The 27,562-nt window shown below is 39.8% G+C and overlaps 1 protein-coding gene across 2 annotated transcripts; it reads right to left on the bottom strand.

Moving 5' to 3' along the window:
• Position 1: 1 nt before the first annotated feature.
• Positions 2–22,959, bottom strand: nek10 (NIMA-related kinase 10). Of its 2 annotated transcripts, XM_004560210.3 has the most exons (36): positions 22,834–22,959; positions 22,598–22,694; positions 22,428–22,488; positions 22,161–22,291; positions 19,447–19,542; positions 19,277–19,361; positions 19,120–19,161; positions 18,942–19,020; positions 18,783–18,850; positions 14,251–14,330; positions 14,091–14,177; positions 13,665–13,889; positions 13,140–13,279; positions 12,146–12,207; positions 11,907–11,978; positions 11,757–11,821; positions 11,487–11,589; positions 11,216–11,344; positions 10,966–11,103; positions 10,831–10,876; positions 10,391–10,512; positions 9,564–9,666; positions 9,410–9,485; positions 8,825–8,954; positions 8,658–8,728; positions 8,067–8,274; positions 7,827–7,917; positions 7,679–7,747; positions 7,105–7,150; positions 6,897–6,934; positions 6,676–6,776; positions 6,386–6,496; positions 2,816–2,921; positions 2,633–2,676; positions 2,172–2,227; positions 2–819 (listed from the first exon to the last, which is right to left on the bottom strand). In XM_004560210.3, exons 2-36 carry the CDS (start codon positions 22,660–22,662, stop codon positions 783–785), a joined length of 3,183 nt encoding a protein of 1,060 aa, XP_004560267.1. In that variant the 5' UTR covers positions 22,663–22,694; positions 22,834–22,959; the 3' UTR covers positions 2–782. The 2 variants fall into 2 exon arrangements, with proteins under 2 accessions (XP_004560267.1, XP_004560269.1); XM_004560212.3 differs by lacking the exons at positions 6,897–6,934; positions 7,105–7,150.
• Positions 22,960–27,562: the final 4,603 nt, after the last annotated feature.

The raw sequence follows: 27,562 nt of genomic DNA, 5'->3' as shown, positions 1-27,562 counted from the left end.
TGAATTAAATAATGTTTATTAATACAAACATTTAAATAGTTTTATACAGATAACAGTGAGTCAAAATGCAAAAGAAAGCTTTTCTTCAGCTGTCAGTCATATTTTAGATCTTCTTTATAGTAAAAATGCTGATTGAGTGCATTTTATTACAGTGCAAAACATTTGACCTGTTTTTTTTTTTCTTTCAAATCCAGTCAAAAATTGTGATATGTAGAATTAAGGTCAATGTGCTGCATCTTATCAGTTCTTAGAAAGCAAACAAGGTCACTGTGGCTTGCAGCCACTAGAAAAACACATGCTGTGACATGCAGTGTCTGGGCCTGAGAGTATAAAGTGCTTCAAAAAAAGCATTTTAAACAAGTTTTAAATTTTGATTTTGAACTGAGAATAGAATAACTGTCAGTCTCAAACTTAATTACATCCGTATCTATCTGTAGATATGTATATATATTCATATATAATATATCTTTGGAAATTCATACAGTCACTTCACATTTATGGGAAAAAGAGACAACAATAATGCCTGAGATCAAAAGAGTAGGTGACAACATGACTATGAGCACTGTGGTAAAATATCACCGTAATCATGTTTATGTGCAAACAAATTAATGTATGCATTTACTACTTTTATATTCTTTTTATGTTCAGTGAGAATATGTTTTGTAATGAGGGTTGGGATAAATGTTCATTAGATTTCAAGCAGTGTTGAAGTATCATTGTGAACTCATTCTTCTCCAAATAAATTTAAAGTTTGAGTTTTTAGGGATGAGTGAAGATAACTGTTACTTTTTTTCTTGGTCATTTCTTTTCTTTCTGAGCCTAAAAGAAAAAAAGAAAAAAAAGAAAAATGAGAGAAATCTTTATTTCATTTCAAACAACTGTCCCACTAAACTTAGTTTGGAATAACAAAAGGAAAAGAGACTAACATACGGTAAAAGTTTCAGATAATGGCCCCATTATATATATAAGTAATCTCTGAACCAAATGCTCAGGCTTCAGACTGCCTTAAACACTCAGTTTGAAACAGTTTTTTTCTACTCCTTTCTATGTTTCTACTTCTGATGTAAAATAGACTGGATATCCCTAATATCCATACACAGTATCCATAATCACATACTGTGTATGCTACCGTTGTATAGAGTGTAATATCTTACTTCTTTTATATTTGTTTGTAATTTATTTGTATTTTTTGTATTTTCCTACTGATATTTGTACCTGAGCTGAGGTATTATCTTAATATGGTCTTCTCAGTCATTCAGCTGCAGTTATAAATACAGAAGCCCCACCCGCCTACGGTTCCAAATTTTTGCTTGAGAGGGGCAACCAATCAAAAGAAAACTTGTTCAAAGGAGTCAATGTTAAAATAGCTAGTTTCAGACAATGGATAAACTGAGGGACTGCAACAAGGCCCAACATAAGACAAACAAAGAGTTGTTTTTTTTTAACTGTAAATCATGCAAAAATAAAGAGTTGAAAATCAGCATAATAGTTCATTTACATTTTGTAGCCACAGAAACAAAGCAATAGCCTCTGTAGAAACTATCCTCACCCTCACTTATCTTAACTGCACTACTGTATAGCTCTGTGTAAATAATCATTCTGTACATTCGATAATCTTTAATCCTACAACTGTTTACAACTTGCATAGTTCCCATTTCTGTATAGCTGTATATCTCAGATTCTGTAAAGTTATTTATTTCATATTCTGTATAGTTTTTCATATTTATATCCTGTTCATAGCCTGTACATAGCTTGTACTCACTACAGCCTGTACATACTTATAGTTATAGAATATTCACAACATACTTCATACCGTGTACATTATAACATACCATAATAGACCCATTTCTGTAATATACTCACATATCTATATTATTGCTAATATATATTGTAATATATCTATATCACTAAAGCACTTCTGGATGGATGCAAACTGCATTTCGTTGCCCTGTACCTGTGCATGTGCAATGACAATAAAGTTGAATTCTATTCTAATTCTGTTCTATTCTATTCAATTACTGCTATTGAAATGAAATTCATTAAAGGTTTGTGTGCGCTGAACAAGACAAGTGATGATAATAATGAATTGTCTTGAACTAGTTTTTAGAAAAGCTCAAGCGCTAGATTTTGTGAGTCTAATGATTCAGTTAAATACATCATTTCCAGTTTACCTGCTGTTTGTTGGTTCATAGTAGCTGTTCTCATTCAGCAGTTCCTCAATGATCGCCTGAAAACATTCGAACAAAACACCATGTCAGAGGCCGCAGACAGAAGTTCAGTATCATGATGAAGTTGAAATTAAAACACTGTTCCAAAATGAGACCCATCTGTGGGAGAGTCAACACCTGCAGTTGTAAAGTAATACAGATCCATAAAATTGAATTTTAATGAAATAATAGTTGGCACTATGCCATCAGCAAACTATTTATTCTCTGAATAAATTTGTTGTTCACCAACCAGCCTACATTGGCACTATGCCTCTGCAGGAGGACCTACACGACATTTATACAAACAATAGTTTAATTGTTTTTCAATGCAGTTTTACATAGACTTATATGCCAAATATGACTTTTATTTTTAGCTAGCAAAAATTGTTCCTATTAGAAAGATTCCTGAGTTTCTCACCACCAACCTGCATCTGGTGATATGTAACTCCATCTCTGAGATTCACATCAACTGTCAACACAAAGAAGAGACAAAGTATTTATTTATTTATTTTTACATCAGAATTAACTTGCAATTCTACTTCTGCATAAGATGCTCTGCTTGTCTTTTACTGGAAATTTATGGTGAAGTTGGGCATTGATGGCACTACCTGTGCTGTCAGCGGTATGGATGTCTCCCGTGAAGTGGTGGATCCAAGGCCACCAATCTGAACTGATTGAACCAAATGCCATCAGCTCTGGAGACGCCTGGACGAGCTGAGAGCCAAGAAGAGGAGAGACAAACACCGTTAAGTTCTGCCTGATTTTATGAAGTGATTCTTACAAGACATTTGTAAGGTACACCAGCACAGAGCAAGACTTCCTGTAAACTGAGTACTGGAACAAAGTAGACTCAACTGTATGCAATAAAAAAAGATTTTTAAGAAATATTTCATTTTGATTGTGCAGAGAGCTCCTCAGTTTCTGACTCTTGAGTTATTTTGCACGGTGATTTCAGTGATTTCACAAAGCTTTTAAGGTTGGTGTTAATGCCCTCTTTTATGGGATATGTTTAAACGTCTCTGAAATTAGTTTAAAAAATGTCCAGTCCAAAAATGTCTCACATTATCAGATCATTAAAGAAAGAAGCTTTACAGTAGAAGTTGTGCCAAGCTAATAAAAATGTTCTGTACTCAGGCTATGCTTTAATCTTCCTTGTAATTACAGGGAGAGATGCTTACTATTTAATATCATCTATGAATGAACTGAGAGCAGATTTATCACGAGACATTGTTTATCAGGTAACCTAGCCATTGCTGGTCTCATGTTTTTATTTTTCATTAATCATGGCAGCAGAAGAGACACAGACAGGTGAGCTCTGATCTCATAATGAAAATATTTTGCCATTGGTTCAGGAGCTGAATTAAAATTCATGCAGGAACATGTTTTTGATGGTAGACTTAAACATCACTCTGTTATCAAACTCCTTCCCTGTGGTTTATCATATCATGAAAGTGAAAGTTCAGAGCTACAGGACCTCAGGTGTGGCTTTAAAATAGCTGACAGCAGCTTCTATGGTGGGTATATTAAATGTGTTCTGGCGGCCTAGCACACATGGAATGAAGTCATAAACTGCATCCATCGAGGAGCACGGGGTGCACTGCAGAGTGAAACAATGCTGGCTTTGTGTGATGTTATGATTTTGATTTTTTTTTTTTTTTACATCAAGATGGTGAAACTGCAAAATGAAAGCATTCCTTCACAGAGCTGTGTTTAAGAAGCTTTTACTGCAGTAGTTACAGTAAATGTAGCCCAGACATGTTCTGTTGTATCTGTTGTAATCTTCTTGTTTGATATTTGTCTTATGCTTCTGAGTATTTTCCTTTCTCACATCTTTCGCCTGTTCTGTGTGAGTTGCCTTCATGTTTCTACATCCTTCCGGTTTTATTTTTTTTTACAGTGCTTTGGAGAAGTATTTCCCTCCTCTCTGAATTCATGAATTCATAAAATCAAGAAATGAATCAAGAATTATTTAAATAGAACCTGACAACAATCTCAAAAAATACACAATCTAAATAAACTTAAGAACAGATGAGAAACACAGTTATAGACATTTATTAATCTAAAGAGGCTCACAAAGCTACTTCAAGGCTTTGGGACTCCAGTAAACCACAGTGTAAACTACTCTCCCCAAATGGAGAAAACTGGTGAACCTTCCCAGCCAGCCTACAAAAATTACACCAACGGTGTATCGATATCTTATTCAGGAAGTCACAGAAGAATCCAGAACAACATCTAAAGAGATTCAGGCCTCATTTGCCTCAGTGAAGGTCGAAGTTCATGATTCAACAATAAAAAACAGACTAGACAAAAATGACATCCACGGAGAGTCCAAGGAGTAAAACCACAGTGACTAGAAATAACTCAAAGGCTTGTCTAACATTTTTGGAAAAATCATATTGATGATTTTGGGGAAATTTTTGTTTAACCAAGAAGTCTAACTTCTTGGAAGGTTTGATTGCCGTTAAATCTGGTGTAAAACGAACAGCATTTCATTTAAAGACCAATATACCAGCATCAGAATTATGATGCTTAAATGCTCTCCAACGCGTTTTAATTAAAACAATTCTACCAAGAAGATTCCTTCACGGTGATGTGAAAGACTCACAGTCAGTTATACCAAACTCTTGACTGCAGTTTTTGTTGCCAATAGTGGCACAAGCAGTTATTAGGCGTAGGGGCCATTTCACTTTCACACAGGGCCAGGTGGGTTTGGATAACTTTTGTTCCCTTAATAAATGGAATCATCATTTAAAAACAAAATGTTATATTTACTCAGGCTGTCTTTGTCTACTATTAAAATTTGTTTTATGAGTTAAAGCAGGCAGCATGGTGGTTAGCATTGTTGCCGCACAGCAAGAAGGTAATGAGTTCAATGTCCCTCAGTGCGTGTGAGTGGTTGTCTCTGTGTGTTAGCCCTGCGACAGACTGGTGACCTGTCCAGGGTGTACCCTGCCTCTTGCCCTATGACAGCTGGGATAGGCTCCATCAACCCTGAAAAGGATGAGTGGATGGATGGAGTTAAATCATGTAATATGTGTCACACAAGTGTGACAAATACAGACACACAATCAAAGAAACCAGGAAGGGAGCAAAAATAATTTCTTTTTTTTTTCTCTCTACTGAGTTCAAATCAAGCTTATTATCCCTCTCCCTGGTTTGTGTCCAGGCTCAGCTCCTGGAAGATGACCTTCAGGAAGGTGATGCACCAAAAACCTCCTAGTGATTCCTGGAGTTGCTTGCAGATTTCTACATTTACCTGTAGATTTTCATGTTTGTCACATTTGCCTGTAGTTTTTCATACTCGCTAACGACTACCCGAGTAGCAGTACCACTGGATTAAGCGTATGGCAAATTGGAAATGGGGAAGGGATTGCCTTGGAACCTCAACCTACATGTTTCAAAAGGTGAAACATTTCCTTTAAAGGTGAATGTTCTCAACTTCTGTTTTGCATCATACAGACAACTCTCTCACTTCCATTCAAACTATTAGCAATAGGCGACTGACCAAAGCAATCACATAGGTTTTTGCCAACCAGTTGGGGAATACAGATTTTTCCCTAGCGACATGTGGTTGCCAGAGGGTTATTGACTGGTCTCTAGGCCTGCAAAACTAGGGCCTTATTCATTTGATCTAACATTGTCACCAAGATCACACCATGTTCAAAATGACAGCAAAGTTAGCATCACATGTTTTGTGGTCACATGTCTGGAAAACAGTTTCACAGTTATGAAAACAAGATATCTGTTACAAAGCCATTATTGTGCCACATTATGTTTCACAATGACTCATTGTTTTGCTATTTGTTATTAATGCAGCATGCCCCTCTCCCTCATAGGGCTGCGTTTTGCCTTTTCCCTAAAAACTCAGGCTGTGCATCAGGCTGTAGTCTGCTTACGATGCTTCGCTTTATTTTGAACTAGCTTTCAATCTGAAGCCTGCAGTTTTTCTTTAGTCCAATAAATATCTGATGTTTCCAAAGTTAGTGAATTGTGCTTATTCACATTCTGATCACAGAAATGTCAAAATGATCATGATTATGATTGCTGAGCAGTCCTACATTATGAAGGAAAATTATAAAGTACAATCACTGAATACAAATTCTGTCTGACCATATTTTCCAAGTTCCCTGCATTTTAACTTCAAGTGCAGTTCTGAATTATGAGTTGACAGTTCAAACCTTGCTGAGCTCCACTTTCAGGTTGTACGGATCGCTGCCAAATTGGAAGAGAGACTTTTTAAATCTTTCAACAAGGCGCCGTTTAATGTGGTGGTGTGGAGCTGGTGGAAGCTGGAAATTAAATAAATGCAGGTTATTACCAACAAATACAAATCTAACCACTGCTGACAAAATATTCCTCATGGGTTGATCTCAGCTGGACCAAATAGTCCAACTGATAGAGTGTTTCTGTGACTGCATTTATAATTTTTGAATCAAGAGATTCAGCAAACATTTCTTTATGCCTTTACTTGAGTGATGAAGATGATTTTGTGCAGCTGCACCAGAAGCCTCTGAATTGGATCATCAATCTGGCGAAGCTTCTTCTGGGAGACGCAGATTCCTGCTGACACTGAGGTTAGAGCAAAACCAACAAACTGACTGATGAGTGCTAAAGAAAGCCATGTAGGCTCATTTGAAAGGGTTTCTGTAGTCTGAGAGGTCAAGCAGTGCCATAAAGTCAAAAAATTACCCGGTCTTGGTTTCACCTTTGCAGCTGCAAAATCCCCACTGGGAAAAACAGCAAATCACAAACGTGATTCAGTTTGCTTGTGTTTACCAACAAACATTTACACGTTCTTCAAGTTCAAAGGATGAGCTCAAGACTGCTACCACATACATTAAGCCCAGAGCTTACATAAATCATACAGCTGGAAATGTGTTCAATGTGTTAAACTTACCTGACTAAAATATGATCAGGGGTAGCACAGGCAGCTGACTTTGAGCCTTTGATTAAAGATAAATAGTAAAACAAATGGGGTTTGGGGTATAATTAGTGAGCAAAATCCACAACAACCAACAGAAAAATCTAAAGCAGTGAGAAGAAAAGGAGGTATTTCTGTAGTCTATTGATACTAGATAGTGGAAAAGGGGTGGGATTAAATAAGCTTATGCTTCTTCCTGCTCCTTTTTGAACATGGACGTTATTTGGAGTTGTGGTTGCTCGTTTTCCTTTTGTTTGCTTTGTTCATTTGTCTCTTTTAATTCTATTTTTTTTTATACTTTTTCAACATGTTCAAAATAAAGATTCAATCAATCAATCAATCAAAAGAAATGAGAAAATAAATGTTTATAAATGAAAAAAGGCTTTGAATCCCTAAATGGCACCACAACAACTAACAGTAGTGAGGCATCATCAGGTAAAGTAAACATGCCTGTGAATATTTGGATGTATGAAAAACATAAAAAAAGTATCTTTGAAGTAAGTAATAAAAATGTGATCATGTGCATTATCACAGCTTTGACACCACTAACCGTAGTGTTTCCCTGTAGAGTTGGTGGTAGTGTCTGTGCCTGTTTCAATATCTTCATCAGGGCCGTCATCTAAGCACACACGCACAACATGTTAGCATTGTGTCTTCACACCTTTCACAGTCTGAGCAGTATAAAGATACCCAGATACCCTGAGCGAGTCTCTGCTCTCTGCTGTGGTTTGAGCTGCAGGCTGTAGAGGAGCATGAAGGTGCATATTCAGTCTTCATCATGGGTGTTTCCTGTAAAATATGAAGCACCATTTTAAATCTCTGCAGGCTAATAATATATTTATTTATAAGCACTACAGCACAGTACAAACGTTCATGAGTCTGTATTTAACATTTATAAAGTGAAGAGTCTTTTTCTGATTTCAAAGAACTGAATTCACCTGTGACATGTTTGAGTAAGAGCAGGTCACCCTAATTTTATCTCTTTCTAGGAAAAACCTCTGTGCTCGTTTCCTGTCTCGCTCTGCTTTTCTTTCCAGTGAATTCTGGGAAGTGTAGAGTCCATCCATCAGCTTCATCATGAGGTCAGAGATCCTGGAACTCACAGCTATAATGTCCGGTCTCAGATCTGGATCTGGATTTAAACACCTGACAGGACATCACATCACAAAGTAAAGTGCTGAATAAATTTATTAAATAATTGATTGTTCTGTTATTTCTTATTTTATTTCTTATTTTTCCACATGGATAATACATGTAAACACTAATACATTTAAATAAATTGCAACTGTTGTGGTGCTGGACTTCCTACCAGGGCTAATCCTGAGACCTCGTCCTTAGTGAATGCTTTTAAGTTAAACATGCATCAGTTAAGAAAATCTAGTAGAAACAATAGAGGAACCAGAAAGCCAAAAATTGAGATGCTGTGTAAAATCTAAATAAAAATCCTCAAACACAGATTCCAGAAGCCAATGACTGAATCAATGAAGCCAGATTGATTGATTGATCTTCTGTATACAGTCTATGCTCACCATTTGATCATGTCGATGACTCTCTCTGAAAAAGTACCTTCTTCAATTGGCTCATAATCGGCCTCCACAATCTGCCAGCAGAGAATTAGAGTGATCAGTGACTGACAGTAGAAAGTAAATATATGAAGTTAGGCATAAAATGTGAGTCTTGTGTGTCTCCATGCTACCTTGCTGGCCAGTGACAGCATATTACTGCTGTAGAATGGAGGCTGTAAAGTGGCCATCTGGTAGAGGATGCAACCTAAAGCCCAGATGTCAGCTTTCTCTCCATACGGCTCGTTTTTCACTATCTCTGGGCTAAAAACACATCACCACACTGAAAATCTTGAGTCATGAGGACCATTCATGCAATAAATCTCTGAATGAAGCCACAAAATCTGATGATGATCACAGAAGATTAGAAGGACCCCACAATTTGACAAGGAAAAAGAAAGTGTATGTGAATCGGACAGCATTATAGGAATATAATCACACAGCAATGGATTCTAAACTCTAAAACTCAAGTTTAGGCCTCGACTTTTTACCTGAAGCCAAATTGAGGCTTAATTCTAATGACAACCATCGTATTTAAAACCTCTAATTGGAGGAGAGTTCCCACAGTTGTTTATGTGAGCAGATTTCTGTTCCCTCAGCTCGATTAACACAAAACAAGTGTACACAGCCAGGAATAACATAATAACTTTCCAGCTGTTTCTTTAATAGGCTGTAATAAAAGACAAAAACAGCTGAACGTTTGGACTTAACTTCCTCACCAGGAGTAAAGGATGGTGCCAACCACTGATGTGAGCTTGCTGTTCTCCTCCTTCTGCTTAGCTAGGCCAAAGTCAGCTTCAGGTAGAGGAAAGACAAGAGTTAAACTTTTCATATGACGAGATGTTCTGTGGGGAAACCTAACTGCACACTCACTGATGGTGACTTTATCTTTCTCCCCTAGCATGATGTTGTTTGGCGTCAGGTCACGATGGACTATCCTCTTCTCCTTATGCAGGTACCTCAATGCCAGAGACATCTGAAGGAACATGGAGAAATTATGTTCATTTCAATGCTAGAAGTGCTTTGGGAGTTGTGGCTCATCCATGTGTGTCTCATTTGCTGAGTGAAAATTATTGCCATTCATTTTGGCTATTATCAAAAACAATCAAAAACCAGTTTGGCAGCCAGGGTTTCTGTTCCTTTGAGTTTTGAACGAATATGTGAGTTTGGGTTTTTGCTTTGGTGTTTAAAGTTATGATTTTTATGTTTTGCGGGGTTATTTTTATTTTACACTCTAATATTTTGTTGTACCTAGGCTCTAGTTGCTGTTTCTTGCATTTTAGTCCCCTTGGGTGTTTCTTTTCATCCTTCTGTGTTCCCTAGGAGTTAGTTCATCTATGTTGAGATTTTTTTTTCTTTATTCATGTTTTCCCCTTTCAGTAATGGTCCATTATTCACTTCCTGTTTAATCCCATGTCCTCTTCTGTCTTCACTGGAGTTTTACTTCATCCCTTGTGACTGTGTTGATTGTGTATGGCTGAGTCTAATTTTCATTAGCTCTCAATTTCTAGGTTTCAGTTTAATTGTGTTTTCTATTAAGTTTGTTCTTAACCACAAAAAGGTAATGGTAAATGGCAAATGGCCTGTGTATAGCGCTTTACTCTGTGGACCCTGTGGGAAGTGTCAAATTAGTCAGGCGGTAGACAATCAGACTTCATGCAGTACAAGCAGTTTACAAAGCACTTACTAGCATTTGTTACCTGTATGAATATATTCCAAAGTCTGTCTTCGGTGAACTGCTGCTGTTTTTCCTTCAGAGAGTTAAAATGTTCAGCCAGTGGTACTCCCTCAATCAGTTCCATCACAATGTACAGCTTGTCACCTAAAATGGACATTATGATAAGTGTGTTTGGCCTTTTGCTGTTTTTTTCTTCTTTAAAGGGGACTTATTATATGCTCTTCCTTAATTTCCTTCAGATTCTTGCCATTATACCTGTGGATGTTCATGTTAAACATGACTACAGTTACAGATAATGAACCCAGTAAGTAAGTAATCCCTGTGAGTTTTTGGCTCACAGGGATTACAGGGATTATGAATCAGGAAAATATCCTTTAGTAGAGCCTGAGAATAACAATATGGACCTCAAGACAATCAAATAGACTCCCTGTAATTTTCAGTTTCAGAGTTCATTATGCTCACCTTCCAGAAAAGTCCTGTAATATTTAACAATGTTCGGGTGTGTCATCTAGAGATAAATAAGCAACACATTAACTTCCAACATGTAATCATACTGTCCAAATACAGTTCACTTGTGATTTGTATTGAGCCAAGTGCCTGTTCTTTGATGATTGTGAGCTCTGAGATGATTTTCTCCACATTACTGTCTCTGGACTTCTTGTCTTTGCCAAATGCAGGGTTGTGTAGATTCACCTCCTTCAACGCTAGGATGTTCTGGCCGCTCTGTTTTTGGACCTGTCATCAAACCAATAAATTTGAAGTAAATTTAAAAAGAAAAGATGCAAAACATCACAACCAACTCCAAATTTGGTCACTCTTGATTATGTTTCCTGTTACTGATGTTTACCTTAAAGACACTTCCAAAGGCCCCGGTGCCCAGATGGTCCAACACAGAGTAGCCACTGATCACTCTGAGAGGAGGTCGGTTCTGGTCCACTGTCTCAATGCCTTCTCTCAGATTGTCCAGTTCCTCTTTCTGCATTGAAAACACAAAAACTTTGTTTGTTTGTCAGTTTACCTCATTTATTTTACCCCACGGCAGTCAATGTTTTTCCTTTTTTCCCCAACTCCAAAACAGCTGAATAAACAAATAAACTCATTTAGAAGCTATTTCTTACAGTGTAGAGTGAAACTTTGGTTTGCAGGCCCTCATAGGCAGCGAGGTCCCGCACATAATGTCCAACATCAATAAACAGCTCAAAGAGGTCTGTGGGAAAGAGTCTGTAATGGATAAAAGATCACAAAACGGCAGTGGAAAGCAATAATGAGACTTCTTTCCCTGGCAGTGTTCCAACAGTAGCTCATTTTAAAACAATTCATCCACTTCATGAACTTAATGTTAGACAGTTTCTGTTATATTTTAGAACTTTTTAATGCCGTTTCATCACCTCTTAAACAGATGTCTATTTCTTTCCACACTAAAGAGAAATCGGAGCGCCCGGAATGCATAGCACTGCCAGTACACAAACAGATATGTTATTTCCTATAATTATAACATTTAGATTATTATGCAATTTGTTACATATAATAGCATATACCTGTAAAGAAGTGATTGTTTGTCCAGAGTCACATGGTATAATCAACTTTGCAATTATATAGATGCCATTTTCCTAAGAAAAGAAGGTCAAATGTAACTAACGCAAAAACATATACATGTGTTTTTATTTTTATTTATTATAGCTCATGCTTTTACATATTTCTCTCTGGTAATAGGATCAAGAGTAAAAGCACTCTCATTTGATTAATACGTGCTCTTCCACTAAGAACCCTTCTTTACCTGAACAATGTGGTGAGCAGATGTGTCATCTAGACTCATCTCAGTCAGAGCTGTACAGCAGGCTGAAAGGGGGATTAAAGGGATAGAATTTAATTTAAGAACTCATATACACAATCACAGAGTCCTAAATAGTCTGGATTACAGATGTAAATATTTATATGACTCTCTAAAAAACCAAAAGGCCAGAAGGAAACACTGTGTTTGAAATGTAAATCTTAAGCTTTCCCTATTGATACTTCTCGGGGCATGCATGTTTGGAGTGAGCAAGAACGAGTTCTGCTTTATGTTAGAGTCATCAGACGTTTGAAAACAGGAAATTTACAACCACTTCCTGTGCAATTACAGACAGGGTTAGTCAACTCTCTGCAGTCGTCATTGTCTCATGTCAGGAAAAAACTGTTTACATCCTCAGTAACTGATAAGACTGGGGTAGCATTTTCTTTTTGTGCAGTAGGGACAAAAAAATGCTTTATCATAAACTCTCTGAGACAGAGGTGGAATAAATGTCCGCTTCTGTCCCTACGCAGACCTAGGGACAGGGATCATTGGAACGTATCGTAACTATATGTAAATTCCTAACCATCACAAAGGTACAAATATGTTCCCAAGCAGTAAAAGTTTCATATTTCCACCGTTTCTTCCAGATTTTAAGATGTATTATTAGTAGATGACCTGTGTTTTTACCCCAAGCGTGTTCTTGGGTTGAACTTTCCCACAGGCTTTGTTCTCCATGTGACTGATTTTATAATAGAAGTCTTTCACTTATAAAACCTGTTTTTCTCCAATTTCCACTAATGAGTACTTTATAAGTTTATAAATTAATATCATTAAAAATAAATAAATATATAATATTCTCACACAGAAAAGCTGGTGGGTACTTTGGTGGATTCAAACCCAGGACTTTCTTACTGTGGTACTAACCACTGCTCCACCATGCCACTGAGCAACACAGTACCCAGAAATAAATTGTGTGATATGCAGCGTATACCCTGACCTGACTGGAGCGCGATCGTGTTGTCCACCACCTCCTGAGGGCTGAGCTCCTCCCTCATGTGCTCTCTCTGGATGCGACCGGCTGCGTTGGCACTGGAGAGCGCCTCAATGGACGAGCGGTCGGTGATGTACCGCCTGTCACTGTGTGAATGATTTTGTGCCTTATTTTTTGGCACTGTGACTGTTTTAAGCCTGAGAACAAAGCTGTTTAATGCTGTTCAGTCAGCTAAAGTTACAACCTCCATCATTAGCTATGAAATATTGGATGAGATTATGTTGCAGACAAACGGAAAGCATTTTTTTTCTAACCAGCAAAGATGTGAAAGGATAAAAAAAGGATAGAAAAATATATGAGGTAATAAACTCCAGACAGATTCATCAGCAATATTTGCTGATCTGTCCCTTCAAAGACAAGGATCACACTGAAAACTAGTGAAAACAACTTACAGACTATAAATGTTCAAACTGAGAGCTAACTGTTGTAATCTAAACTTTAAATACATTGTACTCGCTCATTTTCACGAACCTGTGGAGCAGCCGGAGGAGCTGCTGCACGCCACCCCAGCTTCTGATCTCCACCCTGATGTCGGGGTCCTCGCAGAGCTGGACCAGCACCCAGGTGACACTCCATAGCAGTTTCAGGTGCTTGCCATGCAACAGACTCAGCAGTACTGGCAGACCGTCCAGCTCCCTCACCTGAGCCCTCACGAGCTGAACCGGGCAGAGCAGCCTCAACAGCTCCGCACTCATTCTGGACGAAGTTTAACCCCAATATTATTTATGTTAAGTGAATATAACTTGATACTTGCAGAGATAATATACACTATTATTCTTTACAGCTCTATTTTATTTGTCTATGTTTCTGTCCAGATTTTATGACTGTATATCAGCACTAATGGGTGAAAAAACCTTTTCCATAAATTAGAATAACAACTTAGTAGTGCTTTCTTACCTTTTTGACAGGAGGTCGTATTCCTGAAGTATTACAAGGAGGCTCTCCACTATCAGTAGCTTCCCAATCTCCTCTTTAAATTCTATGCTACAGAGAAGAAAATCTTGTAACAGATGAAATCGTCCTTGTATGTATAGTCTTCGGTGCAACATTTACTTACCTCTCAGCCAAAGTGGTGAGTGCTAGCAGGGCTCCCAGTAGCACACTGCTATCAGTTGTCGAGAGGAGTTTTGCCATAGTCTACCACAGTCAGAGTTGGTATTCATTTACAAAAGGAAATAGAAATAAAGAGATGGCAAAGTGTCATCAATCCTCATTAGTACTTTCCCAAATGACAAAGCATTGGGCAAAAAAATTAAGAAAAACCACACTGGTAAATCTATGCTTCTTCCCTCACCTACAGCCTTGATCTGTGGGTAGTGACTAAAAAAAATATCGGATCGCAGATACAAGCAATAGGAATTAGCTTCCGGTGAAGGATGTCTGGACTCAAGAGATATATTTAAGAGCTCAGCCATTCAGGGGGGACTCAGAATGCAGCCTCTACTCCTCCACATTGAAAAGAACCAGTTGAGGTGGTTCATGTATCTGACCAGGTTGCCTACTGGACACCTCTTAGGTCAGGTCTTTTCTGCATGTCTAACTGGGAGGAAACTTTTTAAATAATGTTATCAGATGTAAAGCAAAAAAAAAAGTAGTAACAGTAAAATTAATAGTAAAATAACTATATATATATATATATATTTTTTTTTTTTTTTTTTTTTTTTTTAAAAACACCCAGCACGCCCCTGCGGGCGGTTTATCCTTCAAGCTCGGGTCCTCTACCAGAGGCCTGGGAGCTTGAGGGTCCTGCGCAGTATCTTAGCTGTTCCCAGGACTGCGCTCTTCTGGACAGAGATCTCCGATGTTGTTCCCGGGATCTGCTGGAGCCACTCGCCTAGCTTGGGAGTCACCGCACCTAGTGCTCCGATTACCACGGGGACCACCGTTACCTTCACCCTCCACATCCTCTCGAGCTCTTCTCTGAGCCCTTGGTATTTCTCCAGCTTCTCGTGTTCCTTCTTCCTGATATTGCTGTCATTCGGAACCGCTACATCGATCACTACGGCCGTCTTCTTCTGTTTGTCTACCACCACTATGTCCGGTTGGTTAGCCACCACCATTTTGTCCGTCTGTATCTGGAAGTCCCACAGGATCTTAGCTCGGTCATTCTCCACCACCCTTGGGGGCATCTCCCATTTTGACCTCGGGACTTCCAGATTATACTCGGCACAGATGTTCCTGTACACTATGCCGGCCACTTGGTTATGGCGTTCCATGTATGCCTTGCCTGCTAGCATCTTGCACCCTGCTGTTATGTGCTGGATTGTCTCTGGGGCATCTTTACACAGCCTGCACCTGGGGTCTTGCCTGGTGTGATAGACCCCAGCCTCTATGGATCTTGTGCTCAGAGCTTGTTCTTGTGCTGCCATGATTAGTGCCTCTGTGCTGTCTTTCAGTCCAGCTTTGTCCAGCCACTGGTAGGATTTCTGGATATCAGCCACCTCCTCTATCTGCCGGTGGTACATACCGTGCAGGGGCCTGTCCTTCCATGATGGTTCCTCGTCTCCCTCCTCTTTCTTGGGTTTCTGCTGCCTGAGGTATTCACTGAGCACTCGGTCAGTTGGGGCCATCTTCCCAATGTATTCTTGGATGTTCGTTGTCTCATCCTGGACTGTGGTGCTGACACTCACCAGTCCCCGGCCCCCTTCCTTCCGCTTAGCGTACAGCCTCAGGGTGCTGGACCCTCCATGCATGGTAAGGAGCTTTCTTGTCTTTATGTCAGTGGCTTCTATCTCCTCCTTTGGCCAGCCTATTATCCCAGCAGGGTACCTGATCACGGGCAGGGCGTACGTGTTGATGGCCCGGATCTTGTTCTTACCATTCAGCTGACTCCTCAGGACTTGCCTGACCCTCTGCAGGTACTTGGTGGTTGCAGCTTTTCTAGCGGCCTCTTCATGGTTCCCATTCGCCTGCGGGATCCCCAGGTACTTGTAACTGTCCTCTATGTCTGCAATGTTGCCTTCTGGTAATTCAATCCCCTCAGTTCTGACTACCTTCCCTCTCTTTGTTACCATCCGACTACACTTCTCCAGTCCGAATGACATTCCAATGTCATTGCTGTATAGCCTGGTAGTGTGGATCAGTGAATCGATGTCTCGTTCACTCTTGGCATACAGCTTGATGTCATCCATGTACAGGAGGTGGCTGACAACTGCTTCGTTCCGTAGTCGGTATCCGTAGCCAGTCTTGTTAATGATCTCACTGAGGGGGTTCAGGCCTATGCAGAACAGCAGTGGGGACAGAGCATCTCCTTGGTAGATCCCGCACTTGATGGTGACTTGTGCTATGGGCTTGGAGTTGGCCTCTAGTGTTGTACGCCACATCCCCATTGAGTTCCTGATGAAGGCTCTTAGGGTCCCATTGATCTTGTACAATTCTAGGCATTCCAGTATCCAGCTGTGGGGCATTGAGTCATAGGCCTTCTTGTAATCAATCCAGGCAGTGCACAGGTTGGTCAGTCTGGTCTTGCAGTCTCGGCTGACTGTTCTTTCTGGTGTTTTGCGCCTCTGGTATTCTTGCCAATCCCTTTCTGTGTCCCGCTCATGTATTGACCCATGTGCCTGTTCATCTTAGCCGATATGATGCCTGACAGGAGCTTCCATGTAGTACTGAGGCAGGTTATTGGTCGGTAGTTGGAGGGGACCGGTCCCTTCTTGGGGTCCTTGGGGATCAGGACCGTCCGACCTTCGGTTAGCCATTCCGGGTGTCTCTTGTTAACTAGCAGTTGGTTCATTTGTGCTGCCAGACGCTCGTGGAGTGCAGTCAGCTTCTTTAGCCAGTAGGCCTAAACCATGTCGGGCCCTGGTGCTGTCCAACTCTTCATACTGGAGACCCTTTCTTGGATATCTGCCACTGTGATGGTTACTGGACCCTGTTCAGGGAGGTCGCTGTGGTCTGCCCTCAGATCCACTAGCCACTGAGCATTGCCGTTATGGGTTGCGTCCTTCTCCCATATGCTCTGCCAGTATTGCTCCGTCTTCAGCCTGGGTGGTGCTGTTCTCTTATTGTTCCCTTGCCACTGAGAGTACACCTTTGCTGGTTCTGTGGAGAACAGCTGGTTTATTCTCCTGCCTTCTATCTCTCTGGTGTACCTCCTCAAGCGGCTGGCCAAGGCTATGAGTCTTTGCTTGGCAGTTTCCAAGGCCTTAGGTATGGACAGCTTGCTGTATTTCTTATGCACCTTCTTTGTCGCACCTTTCTGCAACTCCGTTAGTTGGCTAACCTCCCTCCGTGCTACTTTGATCTTGCCCTCTAGCCTCCTTCTCCATGGAGGGTACTGCCCCTTGTGGCTGTTCAACTTGTAGCCAAGCATCTGCACTGATCACTGCTGCCGTATTGTAGATCAGCTTGTTAGTATCGTCCGTAGTGCTGCATTAACATCATCTAGCAGACCTTCTGAGGGTACTTCACGTAATCTTGGTAACCGACTACGGGGGATATAGGTTTCTATTTTTTCAGGTCAGTTCCTCTCGCACTCAACTATCCTTCTCCTATCGCACTTGGGGCTATGTACCCAATCTCGGGTGGGGGAGATATCATCACCCCCACCCGAGATTGGGTACATGATATCTCCCCCCTGACCTGGCGTCCTGACTCCTCCTTGCCATAGCATTTGTGTTGTACCTCGTCAATCTCTAGCTGTGAGAGCAGTCCCTTCTTTCGAATGTTGGAACACTGAGCTACTAGTTGTTTCGCCGTCATTGTGGATGTTGGATATCGAAGAATCCATAGGTCCCGCATCCTATTCATGTAGCCCCTTCCGCCGGGGTTACTTGCGTAGTAGCATTCCAACAATGCCCTGTTTTTGTCTCTTGCCCACCAATGCCTTCTTGTTCCAGTAGCCCACTTTTCGTCAGGGTGCCCTGGTTCCTCAACACCTGACGCGTACCTTGTTGATCCGGGCGACGTCCGAGCCGGCATGCCTTCATATTTATCTGTCTCGCTCATGTCTGCGGTAGGCTTGCTTAGCATAGGGGGTCTAGCCTTAGGACCCTTACTGGATACAGACGCCCCAGGCAGGAATCGAACTTGCGATCCTCTGTTCCAAAGGCATGTAGTCTAACCACTACGCTATCCAGCTGCTCTATATATATATATATATATATATATATAAATTAAACTATATATAATAATAATTGTAAAATTATTGTCAGCAGGAAAAAACTGAACTCATTATTGCCACTGTTAGCGTATTTTTCCATGGTTTAAACACAAATCATTTCCTGTTATGTTACAGAGTTAAACTCATCTAGAAGCACCTATTAGCTTGAAATGCCTCAAGGCACTCACTTTAACATCACTTTCAAACCATTATCCAAATTAACTGTAATTACAATGATCTCTGGGGTATAAAGACTGCTCATAAAAAATGCTAGTCTATTTTTTTTAAATGCGTAAAAAATGAATTGATTTCCCTCTAAATAACATTTTAAAAAGATTTTATACTTTTGTCACCACTGCCTGCAGATTTCCATCCAGAATTCTTTGAATGTCTTATGCGGACTCTCTCTGGTTTAACCCAGACATGCCAAAACAGTGACAACAAACAGCACACAGTCACAGATAACCTCGTCACAACTTATCACTTACCCTGTGAGCGCCACTCTCAATGACCCAGACTCTTTGATCCTGAGTGGCAGATAATTTCTGAAAGATGTCTGGAATACAGTCAGTTAATCCACCATTGATAAGGACAATACAACTTATATTATCGGTGTTTCTCTGTGAGTCTGCCTTCACATTACTCACAGGTCATTGTGACCAGCTTCTGCGTGGCAAACGTCTGCTCCCCACACGACATATACAGAGCAGTGACAGACTCCATATACTGAGAGACAAAGGAGAGAAGGGTTCAGGGTGGCATCATATCACTGTGGGCAAAAGAAGCATTGTTTTTTTTTCTTCTTTTTTTACATTAGGCATTTACCCTGGCAAGTAAACTGATGCCTTGAAGCTCATGGAGGATTTTCTAAATCAAATAAAATAAAATCAGCATTTGTTGTTTTTATTTTGCAGAAATGTTTTTTCATTAAATTAAAAGCATAAAAAATTAAAGTTTGTTGTTTTGTTTTTTAAACTTGGACCTGATAGTGGGGATCTCTGATCAATAATCGCAGGCAGATGAGAACTCTAAGGACTGACTCAGGAGGTGCATGCTCAATCCATTCACTGTTGAAAGAGTAAATATTATCACAGAAGTTATCCGTATCTATTACAGCAGAAGAAATGTATAAGTACTTCAAACATATTTCACCTGCACAGTCGGTTCTTGATCAAAGACACAAGGATGTCAGAGAACAGTTCATGCAACGGGTGGCTGCTGAAGCATCTTTGGTCTCTGTATGTTATGCTGGTAAATGACAGGAAAATTATGTACAATTAACTTTAAAGAACTACATATTGCATTTAATCCCTTAAAGAAATATTTCACTGTATAATTAATGTACAAACGCCAACATCAGAAAAGCTTGAAAGCATTTTAGTCACATTTAGGATTAGAATTTAACCTCAATACAGTTATTGTTTTCCCTGAAGTATAGAGAGGACTTAAAGCTGTCCAGAAACATTTCCTCTTTGAAAAGATCTGAATGTGGATATTACTTTTCTTAATTTAGCAAGCCACCCTTACATTTCCTTGCTCATTTAATATGTAAACTTAAGCTAACTGAAGACCTTTGGCTTTAGGTTGTTGAATCTAAAAACAAATTTGAAGGTACTTAATTTATATTGTGTGGTGTGGTGCTTCAAAAAGGAAAGGTTATTACATAGTTCGATAGCAACACTATTTAAACTGAATGCAATGCTACAGGAAGGTTAGTGCAATTATTTAGCTGGAACTTGCCTGGAGAAATCAATATCCAGTCAAGTTCCAAGTCAGGTTTATTACCCAATGAACCAGACTTAACATAAACAAGAAATCACGTAGAAAAAGCAGAAAGAGACAATATACACTGCTCAACATTTGAAAACATACCAGATATCAATGGAAAACATATTATGCTGGATATCTATACAGGTAGGGACTGGGTCCTGTGTTTGGAATGAAAGGATGCAATCGTTTTTAATGGGAATTAAAATTATTAACCTCCAGAGGGCTGAATTCAAAGATACTCTGAAAATTAAAGTGGAAAAAAATAATAGGGCCAATTAGTCTATTTTGACAAAATTTCATTGTAGGACTTAAAATGGTGCTTAGTAGCACCCACATGTCTGTATGCATGAACAAGTACATTGGAGCATGCTTCTAATGAGATGATGAATTGTGTCCTTGAGGATCTCCTCCTACATCTATACCAGGCTGTCACCGAGCTCTTGGACAGTCTGAGGAACAACCTGGTGGTGTTGGATGAACATAATATCCCAAAGATGTTCCTTTGGATTTAGATCAGCCAAGTGTCAATGGTATCAATTCCTTTATCTGCCATTACCCACTGCACCAGTGAAGGGTCTGAAAATGAGTCCAAGGGTTTCATCCTAATACCTAATGGTAGTCAGAGTGATGTTGCCTAGCTTGTAGAGGTCTGTGTGTCCCGTGTCAAAAATTGGCAGTTTGTCTTGTAGTCAGAAGGTTGCCAGTTCGAGCCCCAGCTTGGACAGTCTCTGTCGTTGTGTCATTAGGCAAGACACTTCACGTACCGCCTACTGGTGATGGCCAGAGGGGCTGATGGCGTGATATGACAGCCTCGCTTCTGTCAGTCTGCCCCAGGGCAGCTGTGGCTACAACTGTAGCTTGCCTCCACCAGTATGTGAATGAATAGTGGAATTGTAAAGCGCTTTGAGGGTCTCGAAAAGCGCTATATAAATGCAACCCATTAATATTACATAGATATGCCTCCCTGGACGATCACTGACCCACCACCAAACAGGTCATGCTGAATGATGTTACAGGCAACATAATTTGCTCCACAACCTTTTCCTGTTTGTCAAATGTGCTCAGGGTGAACCTGCTGTGATCTGTAGTACACCAGTCATGCACCTGCCAATTCTGGTATTCTATGGCAAATACTAGTTGGGCTCCACAGTGCTTGGAGTGAACACAGGGTCCACTAAAGGACATTGGGCCGTCAGGCCACCCACATTAAATCTGTTTCTGATTCTTTGGTCAGAGACTTTCACATCAGTTGCATGCTGAAAGTCATTTTGTAGCTCTGGCAGTGTTCATCTTGTTTCTCCTTGCACAAATGAGCAGACAGCAGTCCTGCTGATGGGCTAAGGATAAGTGACCTTCTCTGGCCCTGTCCAGCTCTTCGAAAGTAACTGCCTGTCTCCCTGGAATCTCCATGCACATGAGATTGTACTGGTGGACAAAGCACACCTTCTGGCAATGGCATGTAGCGGGGATCTCTGATCAATAATCCTGAAGGAGTTGGAACACCTGTGCAGCCTCTGTAGGGTCCAGGTATCACCTTATGCTACCAGTAGTGACACTAGCCAAATGCAAACGAGTGAAAAAAACAGCAAGAAAAGATGAGGAGGGAAAAAATGTCAGCGGGATCCACCTGTGAAACCATTCCTATTTTGGGATTGTCTCATTGTTACTCCTCCAGGACACCGGTTGTTAATTTCATCAACAAAGCAGTACCAAAGCAGCTGAAACTGATTAACAACTCCCTCTGCCATTTTAATTGACCAGATCAGATCAGATCAATATCCCAGAAGTTTATCTGACTAAATGCTATACTTTGATCATTTTTTGAGCAGTGCAGATCACTGTCTTACAGAAAAACAGCTCTACCAGTATATCCACAGCTGAGATTAGTAGCACATGTTACTGAATCTTAGACAAAGTCAACCTACGATTCTTTCATTTTCAGAGTCAACATAATAAAGGTCAACTGGGCCTCTAATGTATTAATTTTATGCATCTTACTTGTATTAGTATTCGAAAAGACTTGGACTCATAACTGTGTGCTTTGAGATTTTAGTTAATATTATTTCAGAGATTATGCGGTCCTTAGGAAATGTAACCTGAATTTGTCCAGTTCTGAGGCCTCATTGCTGATGTCACTCTCAAGCCTGTGTCTACTTGTGTTTTTTTGAGGAGGGATGGATCTGCTGGTTCCACTGCTGCATCCTTTACTGTGACTCAACACTGCCACCTGCAAACACAAGGAGTCTCACACCACAATAATACACACAGATAGGTAGCAATGTGAGCTGGTTTTTGGGGTCTGTTATTAAAATGTCTAGACATTCAGCCTTGGTGTGGTGTCATTTGTTGTTGTTGCTGTCCACCTCTTGTCTGGGACTGTTTTTGGCAAGCAGGGACTGGAGCCTCCTTAGATCACGAAATGCCCTATAAAACATGCTTATCAGGTGATTTGTGGTTTTCATATCACGGAGATGAATTCTGAACTGGGTCAAGAACAATTAAATAACTGTAAGGAGAAGATAACCAAGCATACTTGCTGTGTGTTCCTATGGATTTCGGGGTCAGTTTTTCTTCTTGTTTCAATTTTTTAACAGACATTTTCAGCGTTCCCCGCTGCTTTCATTAGGAACCTGCGAAGCATTTTGGCACATATTCACATTTAGTCAGACATAAGAAACTCAGTGGCGACAGTGCTACCTCACACTGGCCAAAAACGACAGGTCCGCTGATAGAAGGCTAACAAAAAAAGTCGCGTTTATAGTCGCTTACCTTTCCCCCAGCAGCAGAAAGCTGATTTGGCCTATAGAAATTTGGCTTCATTAAATATCCTGAGTTAGTTTTATTCGAGCAACAGCAACTATACGAGCAAATAGTATTAGTCTATGTTGCTATGGTTACAACCGACGCGCATCCAGTTCACTCGCCGTATTTTGTGCTACGCTGTCGGAATACTTGGCACGCGTATATATATATATATATAAATAATTTATATTTTAAAGGAAATTTAAATAACTTAAAATATTTCTCATTACTTCTCAACACAGTCCAGAACAAACGAATAAATTAATACATATTATAAGACCCAGAATTTCCTTATGTTTCCTAGCAATAGGAATTCTGTCATATAAGCTAAACATTAAGTTAAACAGCCTATAATTAAAAAAACGAATAATGGTAATAATTATACAGGTCAATATAAAAATGCAGTATGACAAAAATTTAATGTAAATCTTTCAAACATTACTGTTTGAAAGAGTTACTTTTAAATAAAAAGTGGACTTTGCATGTTTCTCTCCAGGTACTCCTCCAATAATATAAAAACATGCAGTTTAAAATACTGGTGACTCTAAACTGGTCTTAGGCGTGAATGTAAGCATGAATGGTTCTCTGTTTTTCTGTGTAAACCCTGTGACACCCTGGAAACCTGTCCAGAGTGTACCCTGTGACAGCCATAACAAAATGAAATATCTCAAACTCAACAGCAAACCTCGACACACACAGTGGTCAAAGTTGTGACAGTACAGGTTTGAAGTAAAATATTAACATGAGAGAAGAGATGATTAACTGCTAGACAGATGTGTTGCATTGCTAAGAGTTATTGCATAAGGTATGAATGATTTCCTGTATTTGTCCTTGTGGCAACGTTCTCAGATTGCAGGCCTATTTATGGTTCCTCTAGTTTCCAGAAGTACAAATGGAGGTAGAGCTTTTACCCACCAGGCTCCTCTTGTGGAGACACAAATCTGGGAATTTTTCATTGCTGGTCCTACAATTCCACACAGTAAAACCATACTGACTTAATTGTTGCACTGCTAAGACCTTTTAAGATTTCACAATTTACAAGGGTGACATTGTGAGACACTGTCATTACTGTGGTATAAAAATCAAATATGCAATTTTATTTGAATGTGGTTTTCCCCACTTCTGTAAGTATAAATGGGAGCTTTTTATGGACTTTTTGTGTTCCTCCATTATTTCAATACATGATAAAACTGTTAGCTGTTATTTAGGCTGTGGTTCTGTCTGAAAGTCATCTTTGAGCTTCAGTAAAACTCCGTCGAACAACACATCTCAACACTGGAGTGAGGACACCTAAGTCTGTCTACAGCAAGTCTAGTAACTCTGGAGTCACTTTGAATGCCTCAAATGACTTATTTGGGCAGTTGTGAAGCATTATCTAAATGAACTATAATTTCAGTGTTCACTGGTACATGCTAATTACTTAAATAGAATCACCAGTTAAATCTGATAAAGAGCTCTTGAAAAGTTTGCAGACTTTGAACTAAATAAGGCCTTAAAAAACGTAAAATTTGTACTTATATCACCATCTTTGCTGCTGCAGAAGAGAGAATACATTCCAGTTCAAGATTCTTTCAGTGCTGTGTTTCTCTTATAATTTCCACAAGCCCCAAAGACCAGCATTCAAATGCATTTGCACCATATTGGTGTATTATGTCTGTGACAGTGGCAAGTCCTCCTTCACTCACTAGTTCACTCAACAAATAGGAATTATGAGTAAATACAGTTGCTGAATATTTTTGTGGTAAACGTTGTTCATTGTGATCTTACTCAGATGCACAGTCTAGCCTCTGGCTGCAAAAGGGGGGATGGTGGAAGATGCCAGTAGTATAAACAAATTAAGCTGAACCACTGCCTTTTGATTTTAGATGTGTTGTTGCAAAGTTTGCAAGGTAATCTAAAGATGTTTGTTTATCCTTGTTTTCAATCATCCTGTTAACTCTCTGTGCAGCACATCAGCCCCATACTTTGTATTGTGACTATAGGCTACTGTGTCCCTATCAAATTTAAAAAAAAAATTGAGTGGTTGATAAATTAAAATAGGCTAGAAATATCAACACATGCACAGTTAAGCACAGCAAGTTACTGCTGATCTCAGAAAGACAAAAAAGTAAAAGTATTTTTTTATATGTCTAGCAGTGATGCTAGTTTTTTAAAGGTGAGAATAATATATGGAGACCAACACAAAATGAGTTTCCCCAGTATATGTTTCCTTGACAGAATCAAGAACCTTTCTGCCATAAAACGGGGCAGAAAATATTTAACTGCCGCATAAAAAACACACGAAAATGCAGGAAATGAAGTGCGCAAAAAATTCATGGGGGAGGATCTCCATAGCCACTAATTGCAATGTATCTTTTCCATTTCTCGAGTAAAACCTATGACCACGTGTAACTAAACTGAGAAGGATGGGAAACTGATTTTACGTGCTCGAAAAGAAGATTGTGACTAAAGAAACAAAGAAAGAATTAGTTTTGTTTCGGCTGTGGTTTATTCTCGCGAGATCACACCAGCACTCAAAGAAAACGAATTGTCATCGCGAGACTGCAGTGGTCCTCCCCTTTGTGATTCACGTACACGTTTACGTCTCATTTTTGGCATAGTTTCGTGGAGTGTGGGAGGCGCTGCGTGCCCCTTTGTGCGTAACTCAAGCAAAAGCAGTGAGGGGAATGTCGGCTTGTGAATGATCGGTGTTTGAGACGGCAGGGAGCGTCAACGTTATGGGTGAGAACGCTACAGGCAGCTAATGTCACAAATTTTTCAGAAAACATTGTTTTAAACTGTAACCGTGATGATTTCAGTTAACGGAATTCACTATTTAACATTTTGGCTTTCGCTTGGTTTAGCTTGTGTAGTTGTCTGAGCAACCAACGCCCAGTCGCCCGCCTCCAGTAGGATTGTAGCTAGCTAGTTGTTAGCCTCGGTTCGCGAGCAGGCTGCATAACCTAACGGGAGTGTCATTTCCTGTCTTAAGCTCTTCGACAAAGTCTCCCATTAAACGTTTCTATGTGTTTTATGTGCTAACACCTTAACCACCGGTCACTGTTTTTACAAAGCCTGTCTACAAATGTTAGTACTTTGTCTAATGAGCTAAGTTGGTGTCGTATTTCGGATTTAAACAGCTCACGTTAATGCTAAGTTGCATGCTTTCAACCTCAAGAAGCGTTGAGCTGTTGTGGTTTTCGGTTTAGCATTTTTTCTAAACGTGTGAAAGAATTAAGTAGCACTATGTAGAAAAGAGTGTGTGTCGCAGTCGCAAAGCCATAATTTTTAAAGCTCTTTTTTAGCCAGGAATGGGTGCTGCATTAGTGCGTGATCAATAATTTGATCAAACTCCCATGATTGGAGTATCTGGGTTAGGCAGTCAAAGCCAACTCTGGGGGATGTGGCAAGTTAGGAGGGGGAGGAAGGCAATGCTGCCATCTAATCTGGATTAAAGTGGATCTAGTACCTCAGAGTTCATGTTTTGACTTTTAAGTTCATTAGCTTCAGACCGTGGCCTCTAAGTCAGAATGCTGTACCTGCTCCCCCACCCCCGTGTCGCTGTGTCAAACTGAAACACCAGATTTGGTGTTCTACGGAGCAGAGCTTTCTAAAATCTGCACAAGCAAACTTTAGCTTTCACCTGCCACCACTTCCTTTAGCAGCCCTATCACGAAATACCGGAAAGGAAACACACGGTTGTAGTTTTAAAATGTCGGTTCTCATATTTTCATACTTAAAAAAATTACCTGTTTGGTAATGCCTGTCTGCAAAACCTAATTTACAGTATTTCCAAAACTAAGGCAGTATGATACGGCTGAAATTAAATTGCATTTCTGGTAGGCAAATCAGCACATTATGTCTTGGTATCACACAAAAGACACGTGGGCTGCTGTTGGTGGGCAGGAGATGCTTTGGTGTAAGAAGCAGAAATACTCTTATAGCCACAGGCAAAAAGAAAAATCTGCAGCAGTTGGTGAAGCTTGCTTTATGGTGCTACTGACATTACAGGAGCAAAAACGGGCTTGTATTGCTTAGATCGTGAATTATTTTGCCTGCAGGCCTCACAACTAAAGAAGCTGATTCTGGAGACAGGATAGTTGGTTTGTCAGGTTGTCTGAGATTTCTAAATTATTTTTTTGTTTGTCTTCCTGTGCACTCCCCTGTGATTCTTTGTCCCTGGAAATGTTGGCTCTTCCTGCACATGCTGGGATTTCATTACATCCATCAATGCCAAACAGCTGTAAGTATAAAAAATGTTTCATGCCTGAAATGTAACTGGACTGCAGTATTTTTTTCAGCAGTCTTTTGTCGATAAGCTTCTCAGAATACAAACCAGAATGTGTGATGCTTGATATTGTTTTTCCTTTTTACTGTGGAAAACCAAAGACAAGTGACTGAACAAGACAGAACATTGACAAAAAATAAACTATGGTGGTATTAACTTACGCTGGACATTATAAAGAAAATTTTTGTGGTATTTTTCAGGGTGTGTCGTGGTATTATTTTAAATATTTTAGTGTAACTGGATCTTTATATAGATTTAAAATGACATTTTTTGTCAGACGTAGATCCAATTAAAAACATTTTAAAAAGCCTACTCTTAAGTTTTGATTTTAAAGGAAATATTTCGCACAAGGCTCTAGAGTCATTCTGCCTGTTATACCTTTAACATGTATGTAATGGCACCTTTTTGTTGCCGTTAAACAAATTCTGC

This window comes from Maylandia zebra, linkage group LG11, assembly GCF_041146795.1.
Source record: "Maylandia zebra isolate NMK-2024a linkage group LG11, Mzebra_GT3a, whole genome shotgun sequence".
Lineage (NCBI taxonomy): Eukaryota > Metazoa > Chordata > Actinopteri > Cichliformes > Cichlidae > Maylandia > Maylandia zebra.
This window is presented reverse-complemented; position numbering and strand designations above follow the sequence as displayed.

Bases quoted from the DNA above. Each gene is read 5' to 3' on its own strand.
- nek10 (XM_004560210.3), bottom strand. From the start codon at position 22,662: ATGTCTGTTAAAAAATTGAAACAAGAAGAAAAACTGACCCCGAAATCC. The intron at 2,677-2,815 runs GTAGTGCCATCA...TTGTGTTGACAG, and splicing joins CCATACCGCTGACAGCACAG to TTGATGTGAATCTCAGAGAT. The intron at 2,228-2,632 runs GTTGGTGGTGAG...GAATGTTTTCAG, and splicing joins TTACATATCACCAGATGCAG to GCGATCATTGAGGAACTGCT.